The 15,641-nt window shown below is 40.0% G+C and overlaps 1 protein-coding gene across 2 annotated transcripts in view; it reads left to right on the top strand.

The window, feature by feature from the left end:
* pof1b (POF1B actin binding protein) overlaps window positions 1–14,987 on the top strand; it is a 43,140-nt gene extending 28,153 nt beyond the window's left edge. The window contains exons 7-13 of one of the 2 annotated variants that reach the window (XM_087847517.1): window positions 1,363–1,476; window positions 4,978–5,130; window positions 5,268–5,387; window positions 6,178–6,309; window positions 7,584–7,654; window positions 8,281–8,395; window positions 10,431–14,987. In XM_087847517.1, coding sequence (XP_087703643.1) covers window positions 1,363–1,476; window positions 4,978–5,130; window positions 5,268–5,387; window positions 6,178–6,309; window positions 7,584–7,654; window positions 8,281–8,395; window positions 10,431–10,436 — 711 coding nt within the window. In that variant the 3' untranslated portion in view covers window positions 10,437–14,987. Of the gene's footprint in view, window positions 1–1,362; window positions 1,477–4,977; window positions 5,131–5,267; window positions 5,388–6,177; window positions 6,310–7,583; window positions 7,655–8,280; window positions 8,396–10,385 lie in introns of both variants that reach the window. The other variant, XM_087847516.1, reaches the window with a different exon arrangement.
* Window positions 14,988–15,641: the final 654 nt, after the last annotated feature.

The following is a 15,641-nucleotide window of genomic DNA, read 5'->3' as shown; positions in this document are numbered from 1 at the left end:
CTTTGTGTCTTCTTGGAATCTTGGAGAGAAACTGGAGCCGCTAGTTTGACTCTGCGGCGACAGCAAAAGAAAATAAAAAACTGTGGTAACAAACACAAACAGCAGTATAAATCAAAGCTGTCAGATCATCTTTAAGCAACTGAGAAAACTCCAGTACATAAAATAAGATAAAACTTTATTAATCCCTCGGGTGGGTTCCTCTGGGAAATTCGGTTTCCAAAAAAGCACAGCACCGACAGAAGTTACAGAGTTACAGAATATTATATATATATATATATATATGTACACATATATAAATACAAAGACATATATAGATAAAATATACAAAGGGGATAAATAGAATAAATAGGAATAAAAATAAAAATAAAAATACAAGTGAATTGCACATTTAAAGTATTGAGGTCTATTGCACCGTTGACTATTAACAAAAGTATTGCACAAAAGGTAATTGCACAGTGAAGTGAAGAGGCACTACAGCTTAGTTGTTCCCCCCTCCTTTGTCCTCCTGTCTCCCCTCCCTCTCCCCTCCAGAGAGGAGTTAAACAGTCTGATGGCGTGTGGGACAAAGGAGTTTTTAAGTCTGTTGGTTCTTGTCTTTGGGAGAAGCAACCTGTCACTGAACAGACTCTTCTGGTTGTTAATGGCCGTGTGCAGAGGATGCCCAGCATTGTCCATAATGTCCAGCAGTTTCTTTAGTGTCCTTTTCTCTGCCACTGACACCAGAGTGTCCAGCTTCATGCCGACCACAGAGCTAGCCTTCCTGATCAGTTTTTCCAGCCTGGATGAGTCCTTCTTTGGATGATGACAACAAACAAGCAAACATCTCCTAAGAAAGAAAGTCAAAGAAACACTAACACTTTATAATATTGTAGGGGAATAAATATACCGGTACATATAATATGCTTCTATATTAAACATTCAAATTTCAGTATTAAAGGGTTTAAGTCAGGAGTGTAAATGTGACCGTAACATCAACACCTCATGGTTCTGCCGTGTCCACTTGAACCTATTTGGTTGATAACGCAATCAGTGTAACATCAGCACTGAGGGAAGAACATGACAGCGGGCGTGGCTACATAAGTAACATTCAGATCTGTACAGCAGCGTCTGTCAGGGTAGAACAGTATGCGCCCAAAGGCTTCACGCATCGTATATGAGCTTTTTCACAGGGGTGCGAGTTAGTTAAATAGTTTCAATTAGACAGGCACGTACAGGACACCAGAAAGATAGTATCAAACTATGAATGAGGTGTGGTGAGTCACATTCATTGTGCTTACATTGGTGAAGAAAAACAATTAACGTTTTAAACTGACAAGGAATCAAAAATGCAAATGTGTGTTTTGTGTCTTTCTGATATTACAGCGTCTGGAGAGTGAGAAGGAATCTTTGGAGAGAGATCTGAGTTTCAAAACAGACCAGGCTCGGCAGTATGACTCCCTCCTGGCGACCGTCCGAGAAAACAACAGACAGCTCCAGGTACTCCACGTGTGTCTGTCTGTTAGTGTGTGTGCCAAATATTCATGAACAAAATTTGTTTCTCCAAATTGTGCTTGGAGAAACCACCGTTTTGATGGTGTTGAGTAACTTGTATTTGGTTTGTTTCATAATACCACAAAAACACTGGAGGGGAAAAGAGCAGGTTTAATTCCAGTACAGTTTCTTTTAATGTCAGTGTCTACGTCAGCAGAGACAGAACCCGAACTATCAGACAATCATGAGCAAGCATGGCAGGGTTTTGGAAGAGGAGACCTGCAGGCAGAACCAGGCTGAGGGAGAGGCTGGTACTACAGTATGAAATGGACCAATGAGAGGCTACAAAATTACTTTAAACTAGGGCTGCCACAAATGATTATTTTGATAGTCGACTAGTCGGCGATTATTTTTGCAATTAGTCGACTAATCAGATCATCATCCATTCAATGTAAAACGTACAGCTTATTGAACTAGCATGCATCTGCTCTTATATAACTATCATTAGCTTACAGCTTTAAGTGTTTAAGGTATGTGCTAACTAAAAATAAAGACAAGATGATAGTTTATTAAATTTTAATGAAATTTGCAGATTGTTGCAGTGGAGTTTAATAAACTCGGCCGTCTGCTCCTTGCTATCTAAAATATAACAGGACACCGGAGTATATTCTCGAGCATCTCACACTTCTGATAATCAGCTGTCTGCTTGATGTTTATTCAGCTGTGTAAAAACTAATCTCATCCAAACCGATTTACTCAGGAACAAATAAAACACTGAAAAAAGCCAAACAACATTTTTAAGTTATCTAAGTGACTTAAATATCATGTTTAACCTGAGTAGCGAAAGATGGCAGTGGGTTTGAAAACGATTTGCCGGGAGTCCGGTGGGGAGCCTTGCCCCCGGCTAACTATCGAGCTGGTGGGTAACAGACGCCTCCGAAAACGTTGGAGCGCTTTTGAAAATATGTGGCGTCTTGATAAACTGAGCAGATATTTGAAGTTTACACAGCTACATTCTCGCCTGAAAATATGTAAAACGTTTATTTTGTGACCCAGAAAGAGTAATAAGAGTAATATTAAAACTAACCAGCTGCCGCCATTGTTGGAAACTGAGCAGGGCCGCGATGGGCCGCGCTATGAATTCTGGGACACAGTTTCTTCTTCTTTGATGTTTAACGGCAGCTGGCATCCTTGTACACGCAGTGCTGCCATCTTCTGTTTCAGTCCGTTATTACACTCTTAAATCCTACTACTTATTCCTGCGTCTTTTGGGATCTTACAAAGCTTCAAACGACGTGTCGACTATTAAATCAGTCGTCGACGATTTTGATAGTCGACGTAATCGTGACTAGTCGACTAATCGTGGCAGCCCTACTTTAAACAGCCAAAATTATTAAGCTTTTCAGTGTCAGAGGTTTCTTTTAGTGGCCTCTCTCTGCTTAGCAGGTAGAACTTGGTTACCCAAGGCTGAAAAATATTACATTTTTTGTTGCCTTTATCTTTAGGTCTCTACACCAGAACAAGCTACTGTAGTTCACCAAAGTGCTTGCAAAGCCAGCTGTCAGTCAAAGTGCCCATAAGTCCAATATCCAGATGTAAAATTAAAAATTCACCTCCATACTGTTGGCATCCAGTGACGGAGGATCACAAACCAGTGTGCTCCTAGTGCCTGTTCCCTGCATAAATGGAGAGGGTTAAACGTTTGCGTTAAATCAAATGTGCTGATCATCAAGAATGAGATACTGGAAATGGGAGAAAATGTGCTACTGTTGGGTGAAGACAGAGGAGGAACGGCAGGTGTGTAAATGTGAGATTAGGGACCCTAAATGTAAGACCTGTGAGTAGTAAAGGGAGAGAGCTGATGATATGATGGAGAGATGAAACATAGATATGTTGTGTATTCAGGAGACACGGGTGGAAGGGAGGTGGATTCAAACTGTTCTACGATGGTGTAGATAGGAAGAAAAATGGAGTAGTTGCGATCCGTTGCGCTGCCCAGGTTGCCTAGCAACCATGATACTAACAGCTGGAAACGTTTCATACAGCTTTGTTTGACAGAAATGAAGGAGAAAATCTTTTGTTCATTTGTTTGTTTGTTTCTACATGAGCTTTGATCATTCTCTGATTAAGGTCAGCTATTGAACGGCGTATATTTTAAAGTAAAGGCTTTAAAACCAAGTTAGTACAAACGTCACTAATGTCACATAATGTTTTAATGATCTTTGTTAGTAAACATGCACATAAATAAGTGACATAATATTCAGTACTTACTTAAAGTTTCCTCTTCGGGCGCCCCTCATCCGCTGTTTTTTTTCGGCAAAATTATCCACACCCACCGCCGCGCTATGCATTCTGGGATATGTTGGGCCACGAAGTCTACACCGCCACGTCCTTAAAATTCAGGGAAATGAAGGACGCATTTGAGGGCCGCATTTCGAGCAGCCTTCGAATTGGGACAGCCTTCGTCGCGTCGCTGTGACGTAATCGGCCTTAAAATGCGGCCTTTAAGGCTGCAGACCCTGAATTGGGATACAGCCTATGTGAATAGTGTTGAGGTGGAGAGAGTGCCAGACTGGGTCTAGAGTTTCATGCTGGAAATAATAAGAAAATATGACGAATGTTTAAAGTGTGTGCCCCACAGGTTGGAAGTCAGATGAAAGAGAGGATTTCTGGACTAAGTGTTAGAAGAGAGTTTTCATTGAGGAGAGAGTGGTGATTGGAGCAGACTTCAATGGACATGTAGGTGAAGGGAGCAGGGAGCAGAGGAGGTCCTGGGTAGCTATGGTAGAGAAATGTGGAAGGATACATTGTGGTTGTTAAGAGTGACTGCTGTCATTTCCACTAATAGTCACAGAGAAGTATTTTACTACAGTTGAAGGCTGTGTGTAAAAAATCAAAAAACAAACTTTACGTATTATCACGACACTATGAAACTTGGCAGAAACAAAGGCGCTTCCATTCTTTCATGCGGGCCGACTATGAAAACAGAATTCCAGAGTTTTCTGGAGGCATGTTTGCAAAGACAACAGAGAGCTATGAACTGTTTTGCCTTCAAGCATGGGCAGGACTCAGTTGCACTCTTCATAGACTGTATTTCATTGCAGTCACTGGCCAGCGTCACTGTGCAAATAGTGGAGATGTTTCACTTAAGGATCAAAATGAGAAAAACCTGAACAACAAAGCTATTTTTTTAATCTTTAAAAATGTGAATCTATCTGCATGGGTTCATGTATCAGAGAAGGAGAAACGTAAGTAGCTTTGCTACTTTTGTTTGTCAGTTCATCTAAAAAGGCAATCCTTTATTTGGAATGAGGACACGCAAGATGTTTGTAGTGATTCCTCAGAGTATGGATTACTGCATGTGCACAAATAGCAGGTCGACGTTGAGGCAAGAATTTGACCTTCAGTTTAACAAATGTTACTCTTCGACACAGTCAGGTACTGCAGTTTCTGACTGTGTTGGATTCGGGCGTCTATATAGCGTCTGTGTGTGTTGTCTTTCTGCAGATGTCTCTGAAGGAATCCCAGGCCGCCCAGCGTTCACTGGAGAGCCAGATCATGAGCAAACAGAGTAGCGACTCGAATCGTGACTTCAAGCTGAAAGAGATGGAAGCAAGAATGAAAGCAATGGAGAACGAGAACAAGATGCTCCGACAGAAGGTAAAGCATCTCATTCTGGATATGCTTTTTTCCCCTTCATGAGATACATCTCTTTAAATAAAGAAAGTTATGCAGTTATTTAGCAAAATGTGTTTTGAAATCTTTTGTCTTTTTGTCTTGTCTCTCCCTCCTGTCAGCTGGCTGGACAAGGTAGCAGCTCCACCTTTCAGATCAAAACAGACGAATTATCCCGTCAGTACAATGAGCAGCTCAGCACCTTGACCCGAGAGAAAGATCGGGAGATCGAGAGGCTGAGGGTAAGACAGGAAGAACTAGATTCTCATCAAAATGAAAAAAAAAATAGACCACAGAAGTTTGGTTTTCAGATAGGCAAGTGGCGAGCTACAGAAGCTGCACAAAAGTTGATTTGTCGCCAAAGATCTGCCTGCCTAATATTGCATTGGTCCCTGTTCGGCTGCCAAAACAGCCCTGACTCATCGAGGCATGGACTCCACTTGACCCTTGAAGGTGTGCTGTGGTATCTGGCACAAAGATGTTAGCGACAGAGCCTTGTAAGTCCTGTAAGTTGCGAGGTGGGGCCTCCACGGATCAGATGTGTTTTTCCAGCACATCGCACAGATGCTCGATTGGATTGAGATCTGGGGAATTTGGAGGCTTGTTGTTGTGCTCCTCAAACCGTTCCTGAACCATTTTCACTCTGTGGGAGGCCACATTATCCTGCTGCAAGAGGTCACAGCCATCAGGGAACATTGTTTCCATGAAAGGATGTACGTGGTCTGCAACAGTGCTTACGTACGTAGTATGTGTCAAAATAACATCCACATGGATAGCAGGACCCAAGTATCACAATGCTTCCTGTTTGCCTGCTTCCCATAGTGAGTGCTGGTACCAGAAACCATGAAATAATGATTAATTTTAGATGACGGTGCATCCCGGTGCTATATTTAAGGAAGGCATTGTTTTTCGCTTGCACGTTATAGGCCAGAAACATAAAAATATATCTTCTAACATGCTCCCAGTCGTAGTCTTACCTAAACTCCTTTTTTTTCCTGGTTTGCTCTCCGTCTCTTGCTCTAATCTCTCCAGACCCAGATAACAAGGATTCAGACAGAGGTCACCACTGACAGGTCGTCCTCAGAGAAGAGTCTTCAACTGAAGATCACAGAGCTTCTCACCATGTTGGAGCAGCAGAAGACCACCATCTCCAAACAAGAGGAGGTCTGCAACACACAACACATCAACACTGTTTAATTTTGTGCCAGTCAAAGATGGAAGACTTTCATCCTGAAGATGAGATATCAAAAGGATCAGTCGAGACAAACCGGCGCTCTCAGAATCAAGAGACTAAATAGAATCAGCCGGATATTATGTAAAATAGCTGTTTTTCAAAACGGTTTTCAGTTCGTTTTATAAAGAATCTGTTAAACCTTAAATACAGATCAAGTATTAATTATATCTGGAGACCTGGCTGTGATGAGACCAACAGGTTTGTAATGATGGACTAAAACAAAGATGAGTACAGCTGCCTGTGTCCAACTTTGAGTTCAAATAGCCCCGCCTCTAATTTCTGCCCTCTCACAGTTGTTAAGAAGAGGGAAAACCTATAGAAATAACTTTTTTCTACAGGCCTGCCTGTTGCTGCTGTAAAAGTTTGGTATTTTGACACTAAAAGCCATTTGGGGATGGAGATGGAGTCAGTTAGCAGCCTCAAGTGTCCGTTTGAGGTACTGCAAAGCCATTCAGTTTGAATTTAACTAAAGTGGGGTTATTTTTCCACACAATATCAGCTTCAATATCAATATAGTCACAAAGTTTAATACTGAGATCTGCATATGCGGAAGCAGTCTGATTAGATGTTTCTAGGTAGAAATATCTAGATAAATAGGCTTTTTATATGTAGATTATAAACTGATAGTGAAGGTAATGATTTTACCGTCGGCCATTTTTCACACCCAAAAAAAAGCTCCTGTGAGATCGTCCGACTCATTCTGTTCACTGATCTCGCTGTGTTTCCAGTTAAAACCAGTCTGGATTCAATTACGTGCAAACTGCAAAAGCAATTTTAGTAAACCACGATTTTCCTTTATCACCATCAGACTTACTACATTTTGGATGATCAACAGATTTGTCTTTAGTCATGCAGAAACAAACTGAATGGTATAAATGAAGGTTGTAAATGAAGAAAACAAAGTCGGCACCTTTCAGGTCCAACTACATTCCTCTGACTGAAAGACGATAGTTAATTTAACCTCAGGCGCGTTTGATTACCTCAGGTGGCTCACATCACATACCAGCGCAATTAAAACGGCACGAACTGCAGGAAATAGTTTTGCTCGACATCATTTGCTGTGAAGTTAACAGTAAAAAAGACTGGAAATTCCATACCGTGTGTTGGTACTCGAGGTCCATTTTACTCTGACACATTTAAAAAATTGCCTAAATGAATTCAGAGTGACTGGAATGAGTGTGAGCTATCTTCTTGTGGTCCTCAGGAGATCAGAAGGCTGATGCAGGACAGGAACAGCAGCTCCAAGAACGTCACTAAGACCATCATCACCAAAAGGTACGAAATAACTATGACAGATCGCTGCCAGACAAGATAACTTTATATCAAGTTAACTTACGTTAAGTGACCCTTAACTCTGCTGATTCTACTGACTGAGTTCTTGCTAGCTCATGCTGGAAATGCTTTGAAGCAACGTGACGTGTAGGACTAACCCAGCAACCGCAGTCAAAGCCTGACGTTATCTTCTCAGGTCTTTGAACGGTGGGCATCTTTTGCATAAGGCAGGTCATTAAATGTGGCCATTTGGACACACAGTATAAGAGTGGGATTTATCTTAAGTGGAATGACATGAAAACCAAACCTTTAATAGCCTTTCTTCTTGATTTTTAATCACAAATTTCACAGGAGTACTTGTACAGCTTGCCAGTGTGGCTCTTCTTAATTAATGTGATTGTTGAACGTGTTGTTTGGCCGAAGAGAGAAAGAAAAAGGAGAAAAACACAATAGAACAAAATTATTTAACCTATTGTGTTTTGGGGAGATCTGTTTTTTTAAACTGCCACCTATTACACTTTCAAAAAGATAAGTGACAGGTGAATCACTTGAATGCAGTATATACAGACAAATTCTAACCATCCACGTGACTCACACTCTGAGAATAACAACTAAATGTGCGTTTGCAGGTACAGGAACCAGTACCCGATCCTTGGTCTGCTCAGCGATGATTACCAGGTCACCTCACCTGTCAAAGAAGACAAGACCATCGTCATCGAGAGAAGTGGACAGATGATCAAACAGGTAAAAACAGGAGGCGAGAGTGAAGGGTGAGAGTGAACAGGTCACTTTCACTGAGCTGCTCTACATTCCACACTGATTTAATGAGCGACAGCAGCGCACCTGTACATACAGCTGCATTAAAAAATATTAGGTTTGTTGAAAAAGAAATGACCAAAAGTTCATATGGTCTTGAATTTACATATATGTGTTTATAATTAGACGTGATTTGAAGTGAGATTCTGACAGAAAAACTGACAAACTGCACAAAATTTAAAGACTTTTGTGTGTAACGCGGTTAAAGGACCAGGGCGCCTGACTGCAGCTTCATAGACAATGAGCTATCAGAAGTAGTTTCGACTATGGAGCCTGAGTGTGTGAATAAAACACAGGAAACCAAAGTAGAGCTCAAAATATATATGTTATGTTTGTTATGAGAAATATATAGACGGATGTACAAAAAAAAAAATGCATATATATCACAAACAAAAATAATGTTGACAATACAAAACAGCTTATTAGGTTCCAAAAGGAGGTGGGATGAGGTTTAGTCCAGTATGAGATTTAGTTTAGTTCCATGGACCTGTGATAGGTCATGTGTCAACAGTTTAATTCAGTCCATAGGTTTACTATTCCTACCGCAACGCAGCGGTGGTTGGGTGGCTCGCCATCCCGTGCTGATCAGGGCTGATCGCGGGGGAAAAAAACCTGACCTAAACAAGGTCAAAAAAATAAATTATCATTCACAGAAGAAAATGAAACACCATTCTACTGCTGTGACAAAATAAATCCATAAATAAGAAAGACAAGTAATTAATGCCATGTTTCATACAACAACCAATAAACCATCATCTCTTATAATGAATTTCATTCAAAATACTATTATAGAAAAACATTCTCATGGGTCCCATCAAAGTATATCAGCAATAAAGCTAATAAACATTATCCAAAGTTAATCAAATATATTTACAAAGCTCATTTAATCAAAGGTGTTGCGCAACAGATTCAAAAATCTAAATGGAATTTAACTCAATGCAAAATCCCATAGGCCGTTTTGGTATTTCATCAGAAAAGTAACAAAAACCATCCAAAATGGACAAAACTACAAAAATCAAATCACTCGTTCAACTCTAGATACGTTAAGTCAACATTCGGCCATAGTGGGATAAACAAAAACAACAATATTCAATAAATAAAACTAGTAATTGCACTTACTGTCGCTAGCCTAGCATTAGCTAGCATTAGCTAGGCTAGCGATAGTAAGCGGCGGAAGTAGGGGTCAGAAGTTACCGTGGTTACATGTGACTTTAAGTTAATTTTGCAGATTTACAACTTGATGCAAACAAAAAAAAACCTGACAAAGGTGATAATAAACTAATAAAACAATCCACACGTGGGCATACAGCTAGATTTTATATCATTGTCAAGCAGCTTCATTACATGTGCAACAAAGTCTATCATCATTATCGGCTCTTAAGTGACAAATAGAATGTTAAAAAGGGGAAATTCAAACTTCAAACTTGGACTTTGTTTATTTCATGCATAATGTCAAATCTTAAAAGAGTTAAAGTAAATCAGTGTTCATTATTAAGAAATAATAAATATAAAAACTGCACTTTGTGTGCTGTGAAAGCAAGATATCTTATTTTATTATTGACCTACACTGTTTGAAGTCTTCAGCTAAACAGCAAAGCCCTGATTATACTGTCTGTGTCTGCACGTGCCAGTTTTTCCGTGACTACATCGACTTGTCAAGTCCTCCTGCTTATATCAGAGATTGTTTTTATTTTTCTGATCATGAATTGTAACATTAAAGTATTTTGCAATGAAGCAGTAAAGGAGTAATCTACTGTGAAGGAATGTGATAGTCGGGACTCTGAGAATCCGTAAGACCGAGGCTGTTCAAATTGTGGAAACTGTGTTTTCTGTGCATCTTCTCCATTAAACAAGTGAAGCGTTTGCATATTTAAACTGAATTATAACAGCTCTACCTGTTTTTTTTATTTTGAAACAGGAAATCATTACAACCCCTTAAAGACACACTGCTTCTCTCCGACAGGAATGAACTATGACCAACCAGAAGATCCAGATGTCACCCCTATTCCCCTGCATGCTCCTCCCCCTCCCCTCAGGGCTCCCAGGGATGGTGGTGGTTGAAATCCCCTTCTTTGCCCCAAAATTTGGGATCTTTGCTTTGACCAAATTGTTTGGGGTGACAATTTTATCAAAATTTTCATTTTTTTCCTTGTAACAAATAAAAAGGGAACCAATAATCCACTAATCACAGGCCAAATCTGATCAGATGATGCTACAGCCAGTTATGGATTGAGGCACGGGTAAAAAGAGTCACGACAACTGGGAACACGCTGAGATTAGAGTTGAACTGTCCGACGTGGATGGACGCTTCCTCTCTTTTCTCACCTTTATAACCTCATTCTGCTGGATTCACTAAATTTAACATTCACTTTGGTTTGACTCTGCACTTTAGCACATTAATACAAAGCACTCAATGGAATCACTAAACAAGTGATTCTGCAATATACTGCAATACAGTCATCTGTGATACCTCACAAAGTAGGTATTTAAAGAAGAAAATGTCCTCGAAATGGGAAAAATTGTACACTATGACCTGAAATTTAAAATCTTTCAGGCTTAGTCTGATATACAAGAATATTCACAGGAGATTGCATTGTGATATATTGCTCTGTTGATGATTATCTGTCCCATCTCTACTTGGCTGGGGCGAGATAAGCTTGGATTTGGTTCCACGTGGATGTTTGTCTTCCCATGCTGTAAAATTCTTGGATGAAAATAGTTTAAGATGTTTCTAAGGAAGTAATGTTCTTATTTATTTCCCATTTCCTTTCTAGAGGAAGGAGATTGTTTGAAATATATATACTTTATATGCTCTCTGTTCAGTGTATTAGGCCTACCTGTGCAGCCTCATGCATCATAGTACAACATGTCCGTTTTTGTTCATTCTTTGAACTGGCTGCACTAGACAGATATACCTAATAAAGTGACTTCAGTATTCTTAACTGTGAACACTATAAATAAGCTTTTCTAGAAAAGTTCTCCTGACAGAAGTTTGCAAATCTATGCTTCTGTTTAAACACGAGAAGTTGTAAAAGAAACTGTCAAATCTGTTTAATTACCTTTGAAATCACTAAATGTCAAAAGATTGGATCAATGAGACAACAAGTCTGCAGCTAACCGAAGGAAAACAAGGCACCGCTGTGGAACCAAATGCTAAGTACCAAAGTGTCAGCCTCCAGTTGTCACCGATGTGTGCTTTGCCAAGACTGGTACCACGTAGCATGTAGCATGTAGCATGCAATCCTCCTCAAAGCCACCACAGCCATTCTTGCCCAGGGGACGAGGAAGTGGATGCATTTCTATGACTGCTACTCTGCATGTAAATATTTGTGTATATTTGTAAGCTGGGCGTGCTTAGTGTATGATCTCTGCAGTGCGCGTGTGGAATAATCCCCCTCTGCACTGTGGTTCTCGTGATCATTTAACAAACGTTCTTAACGGGTAGTTTGCTTCTGTTTAGTGCTAAGTGACTGTTTCTTTTTTGTTCAGTGCATTTTACTTTATTTGTAAGTTTCTATGACTCAGAGGTGAATGGGTTCACATGTAGCTTTCATGTGCGATCTCGGGTTCGGGGTGTGTGATGCCTCACATTCGTGTGAGAAAATTCAGGCTTGATTGGACGCCTCTGGGTGTGAAGCATCACATTGGGCGGGAGGGTGGGAGGGGAATATAGCTGGAACTGAAGCATGATTTTGGGAAGGGGGGTTGTTAAGATGGTGCAAGAAGATTTAAAGCACAATATCATATAAACTTTATGCCCGAGTCTGTTTCAGCTTTTTTTTTTCTACTCTTCTTACATACAAGCAGAAGGCTTTGTGTCTACTGGGTGGCACTCATACCCGTTTTCCACCGATGCAGGTGCCCAGTCTATAGCCAGTTCCCATGCCAAAAAACCTGGCATCAGAACGGCACCACAAAATTTCCCGGCCGAGAGTTGGGATCACTGACATCATTGGTGTGGGAGGGGCTACCACAAGAAAGTGAAGAATGATTGGTAGGTACAGCCCACAGTTTCTGGCTGCCATGATTTTCTTAAAATAGAACTTACCTCAACTCCCCGACACTACATAGTCGGTCCTAAAACCTGTTGCATTGTGGTGCTGAAGACAGAACTGGCTCAACACTATTACTGGCACCAGTATCAGATGGTGTTAAAGAGGTATTGAAGGCACTGTAGCCTGCTTTACTGGCTCATCAGCAGCTTGTGGTTTACATGAAACAGAACACTGAAACTACTGACTTTAAACTGAGGCTGTATATTTGTTACTGCGCCACAAGCTTAAAAAATATCTGCTAATAACCGAACGTCAGGGTTGAATGGTAATAAATTATATTAAGGGCAAATGTATTTGCAGAACTCACAAGAAAATTCAGAATTTTAAATGTATGATTTTAAAGTAATTAAACAGTTTTTGGATTAGATTTGTTTTTCTGTTTTGAATTTATTGTAAGACAGTTCTAATAAAAAAAACAACAACTTCCATACAAATAGTTACTTTTCAACATAATCTGACCCAAAATGATGAAAGCATAGAAAAGGTCCAGTTATTGTTTTCATCCTCTTTTTAAAAAGCAACCACCAATCCGTGATTGTCCAGCAAACCTGCTTATGTTGTCGTTGATTTGTGTTGTAGTATACTGATGCTGATGATGGGGTATAAAATACAGTTAATGATTGTTTGTAACTGATATAGACAACAGTGAAGTAATATTACAAGATCTTTGTAAAACAATGTGTAGTTCTTCCTTTAAAGAACAGCACAAACCAGCTACAACCCAAATAGAAAGACGTGAGAGGTAAAAGTGATGGTGACGCCTCGACTGGCAGCTTTATTTAAATTTATTTAAATCAACTCCAGTGCTTGAGAGCTACTTTTCCTTTTTTTTTTACCCCATGCACAGCTGAATCAAATGATTGGATTACCTCTTCAGCATGCCATCAGTTCGGCCTGGTAACAAGCCATTCATTTGATTCAGGTGTGTCGGAACAAGGATGCATCTAAAAGCTGCAGGACAGTAGCTCTCCAGGACTGGAGTTGGACACCCCTGATTTCCTTTCAGTGGTACAAGCAAAACAGCAGTCTTGACCATCAGCAGTGAAAAGTGGCTTTATGCAGAGCTGTAGAAATAAAAGCATTTTCTTCTCTTTGATTTTTGCTCCTTGCCCAGTCTCAAATATGACTTCTACTTTAAATCTACTGTGCTGAAAACTGAAGTCACCACTTTGACAAGTCGAGACGCATGTTTTACAGGTACCATTCAATAAAACATCTCTTGAATATGATGAAGGCAAGCTGAGGAGCTGTGAGACATACGTTTCCTTAATTCCGATACTTGACTTCTTGCTCATTTGGGTACTGAGGTTCTCATATCTGTTCTGTTCTGGTTGGAGCTGGTTTGTGCTCTTCTATGAAAGTCCAGCACACACATATTGGAGTATTTTACTGCAAGGAATAACTGATGAGGTTTAGTTTGTGTATTTTCAATATTTTGAGGGAATCATCAACCCCCAAAATGCTCCTAGCTGTATTTGGGGCTTCTGTATCGAGCGCACCAGTTTTCGTTGTGGTAAAATGCAATGCAAAACAGGTTTTGTACTGATCAGTAAGACTTTTAACAAAGTGAACTTAAAACAGGGAGTGTAATGTCCCACTGGAACACCACAGTGAATAAACGAGCTCCTGCATACCTGTATATTCTATTAAATGTCACAAATTAATAATGATTACATTGATATATCAGACCAATTTATCTATAAATTAAAAACATCTCCATTTCTGAGTCCAAACTTTAAAGAAGTTCTGAAGTACTCCTCCAAAAGTTGATTCTGTTCATCTGGACGTAGCGTTTTCTGGGAGAAACGTTTCGTCACTCATTCATAATCATTCATAATCTTATAAACAGTACATTTGCATAATGACTGAAACCAGCCCACTGAAGGAACAATGGGTTGGGAGGTCAGTTCCTTAATCATAATTATGCAAATTCTCATGACCATTGATCAACAACCACTGACCCAAACCCACTGATCAAAGACCAAATGTACTGTTTATAAGTTTGGGGAAACCTGCAGTCAGCTGAGACTGAAGAAATCACTTGGATGATGACGAAACGTTTCTCCCAGAAAACGCTACGTCCAGATGAACAGAATCAACTTTTGGAGAATTATTTTCCTGGATGATTGAGAATGCATCAAGAAGTTCTGAAGTAGTACTAACCCGAATTAAGTACGGCTCCTCTCGTGGTTTGCTGCTAATTTTACTGATCACCTGTTTTGCTATGTCCCTCTAGTGCAGAGGTGCCTCGAACTCTTGAGGCCTGGAGTTCCCCACCTCTGCTCTAGTGTCAACAGGACTTGCAGCGTAGAAACTGTACTACAGACTCTGACTATTACATATTACATAGAGATTACAGAATTCCCATCCCTCCCATATTCCTGTCTTTCTGTCTCCTTGATTGTATATTTCTGCAGTTTATCGTGTCAAAAACATGTACAGATTTCTTTCTCTTTTTTTTTTTTGCTGTGATGTGGTCTCAATGAGTTTCACACTGAACTGAATTCCTAACTATTTTAGCGTGTGCAACACATTCGGGTACTATAACTGGTTTTACAGGCTGCAGCTCTGATTTATAGCCTACTGAAAAAAAAAACGCAAAGCCTCACACAGTGTCAACCACACTGCAAAAACACTCCTTGCACTAAACATCTGATTGACTCTAAAGACAGAAGAGTCGCCCAGTGGACACTCAGCTGCATTTCTGCAGGAAGCCTGTAAAACGATTTTTGACTTTGTGGAACGTGAAGTGCCTTAATGTGTTTACCATGTTAGCTACACGGATCATTTTAAACTTTCTGGTAACGGCTCTCCGATCGCCAAACGAGGTGCCTTCATTTGCTTGCTATCCTGATTAAACCTTGCCTTTCTTTTCCAGCAGAGGATCATCTGTGTGTTGAGCTAAATTAATTGGTTGTAGCTAATATGCAAAAAGGTCTAAATGTCTAAATATATTTTCGTATGCAAACTGTTTTCTTTATTTTTTCATTCCGAGAGAATTTGCCTCAGTCCTGTTTCAGCTGAGATGGATTGCAATTAAAATGAGTAATATATCTTTGAAGAAGTGCACTTGTGTTTGTACTTAAATTAAGATACAGCCTGAACGAAGCATTTATCAG

This window comes from Neolamprologus brichardi, chromosome 10, assembly GCF_056152115.1.
Source record: "Neolamprologus brichardi isolate AB-2024 chromosome 10, ASM5615211v1, whole genome shotgun sequence".
NCBI classification, from domain to species: Eukaryota; Metazoa; Chordata; class Actinopteri; order Cichliformes; family Cichlidae; genus Neolamprologus; species Neolamprologus brichardi.
Note: the sequence above shows the minus strand (reverse complement) of the source record. Positions and strands in the feature narration are given on the sequence as shown.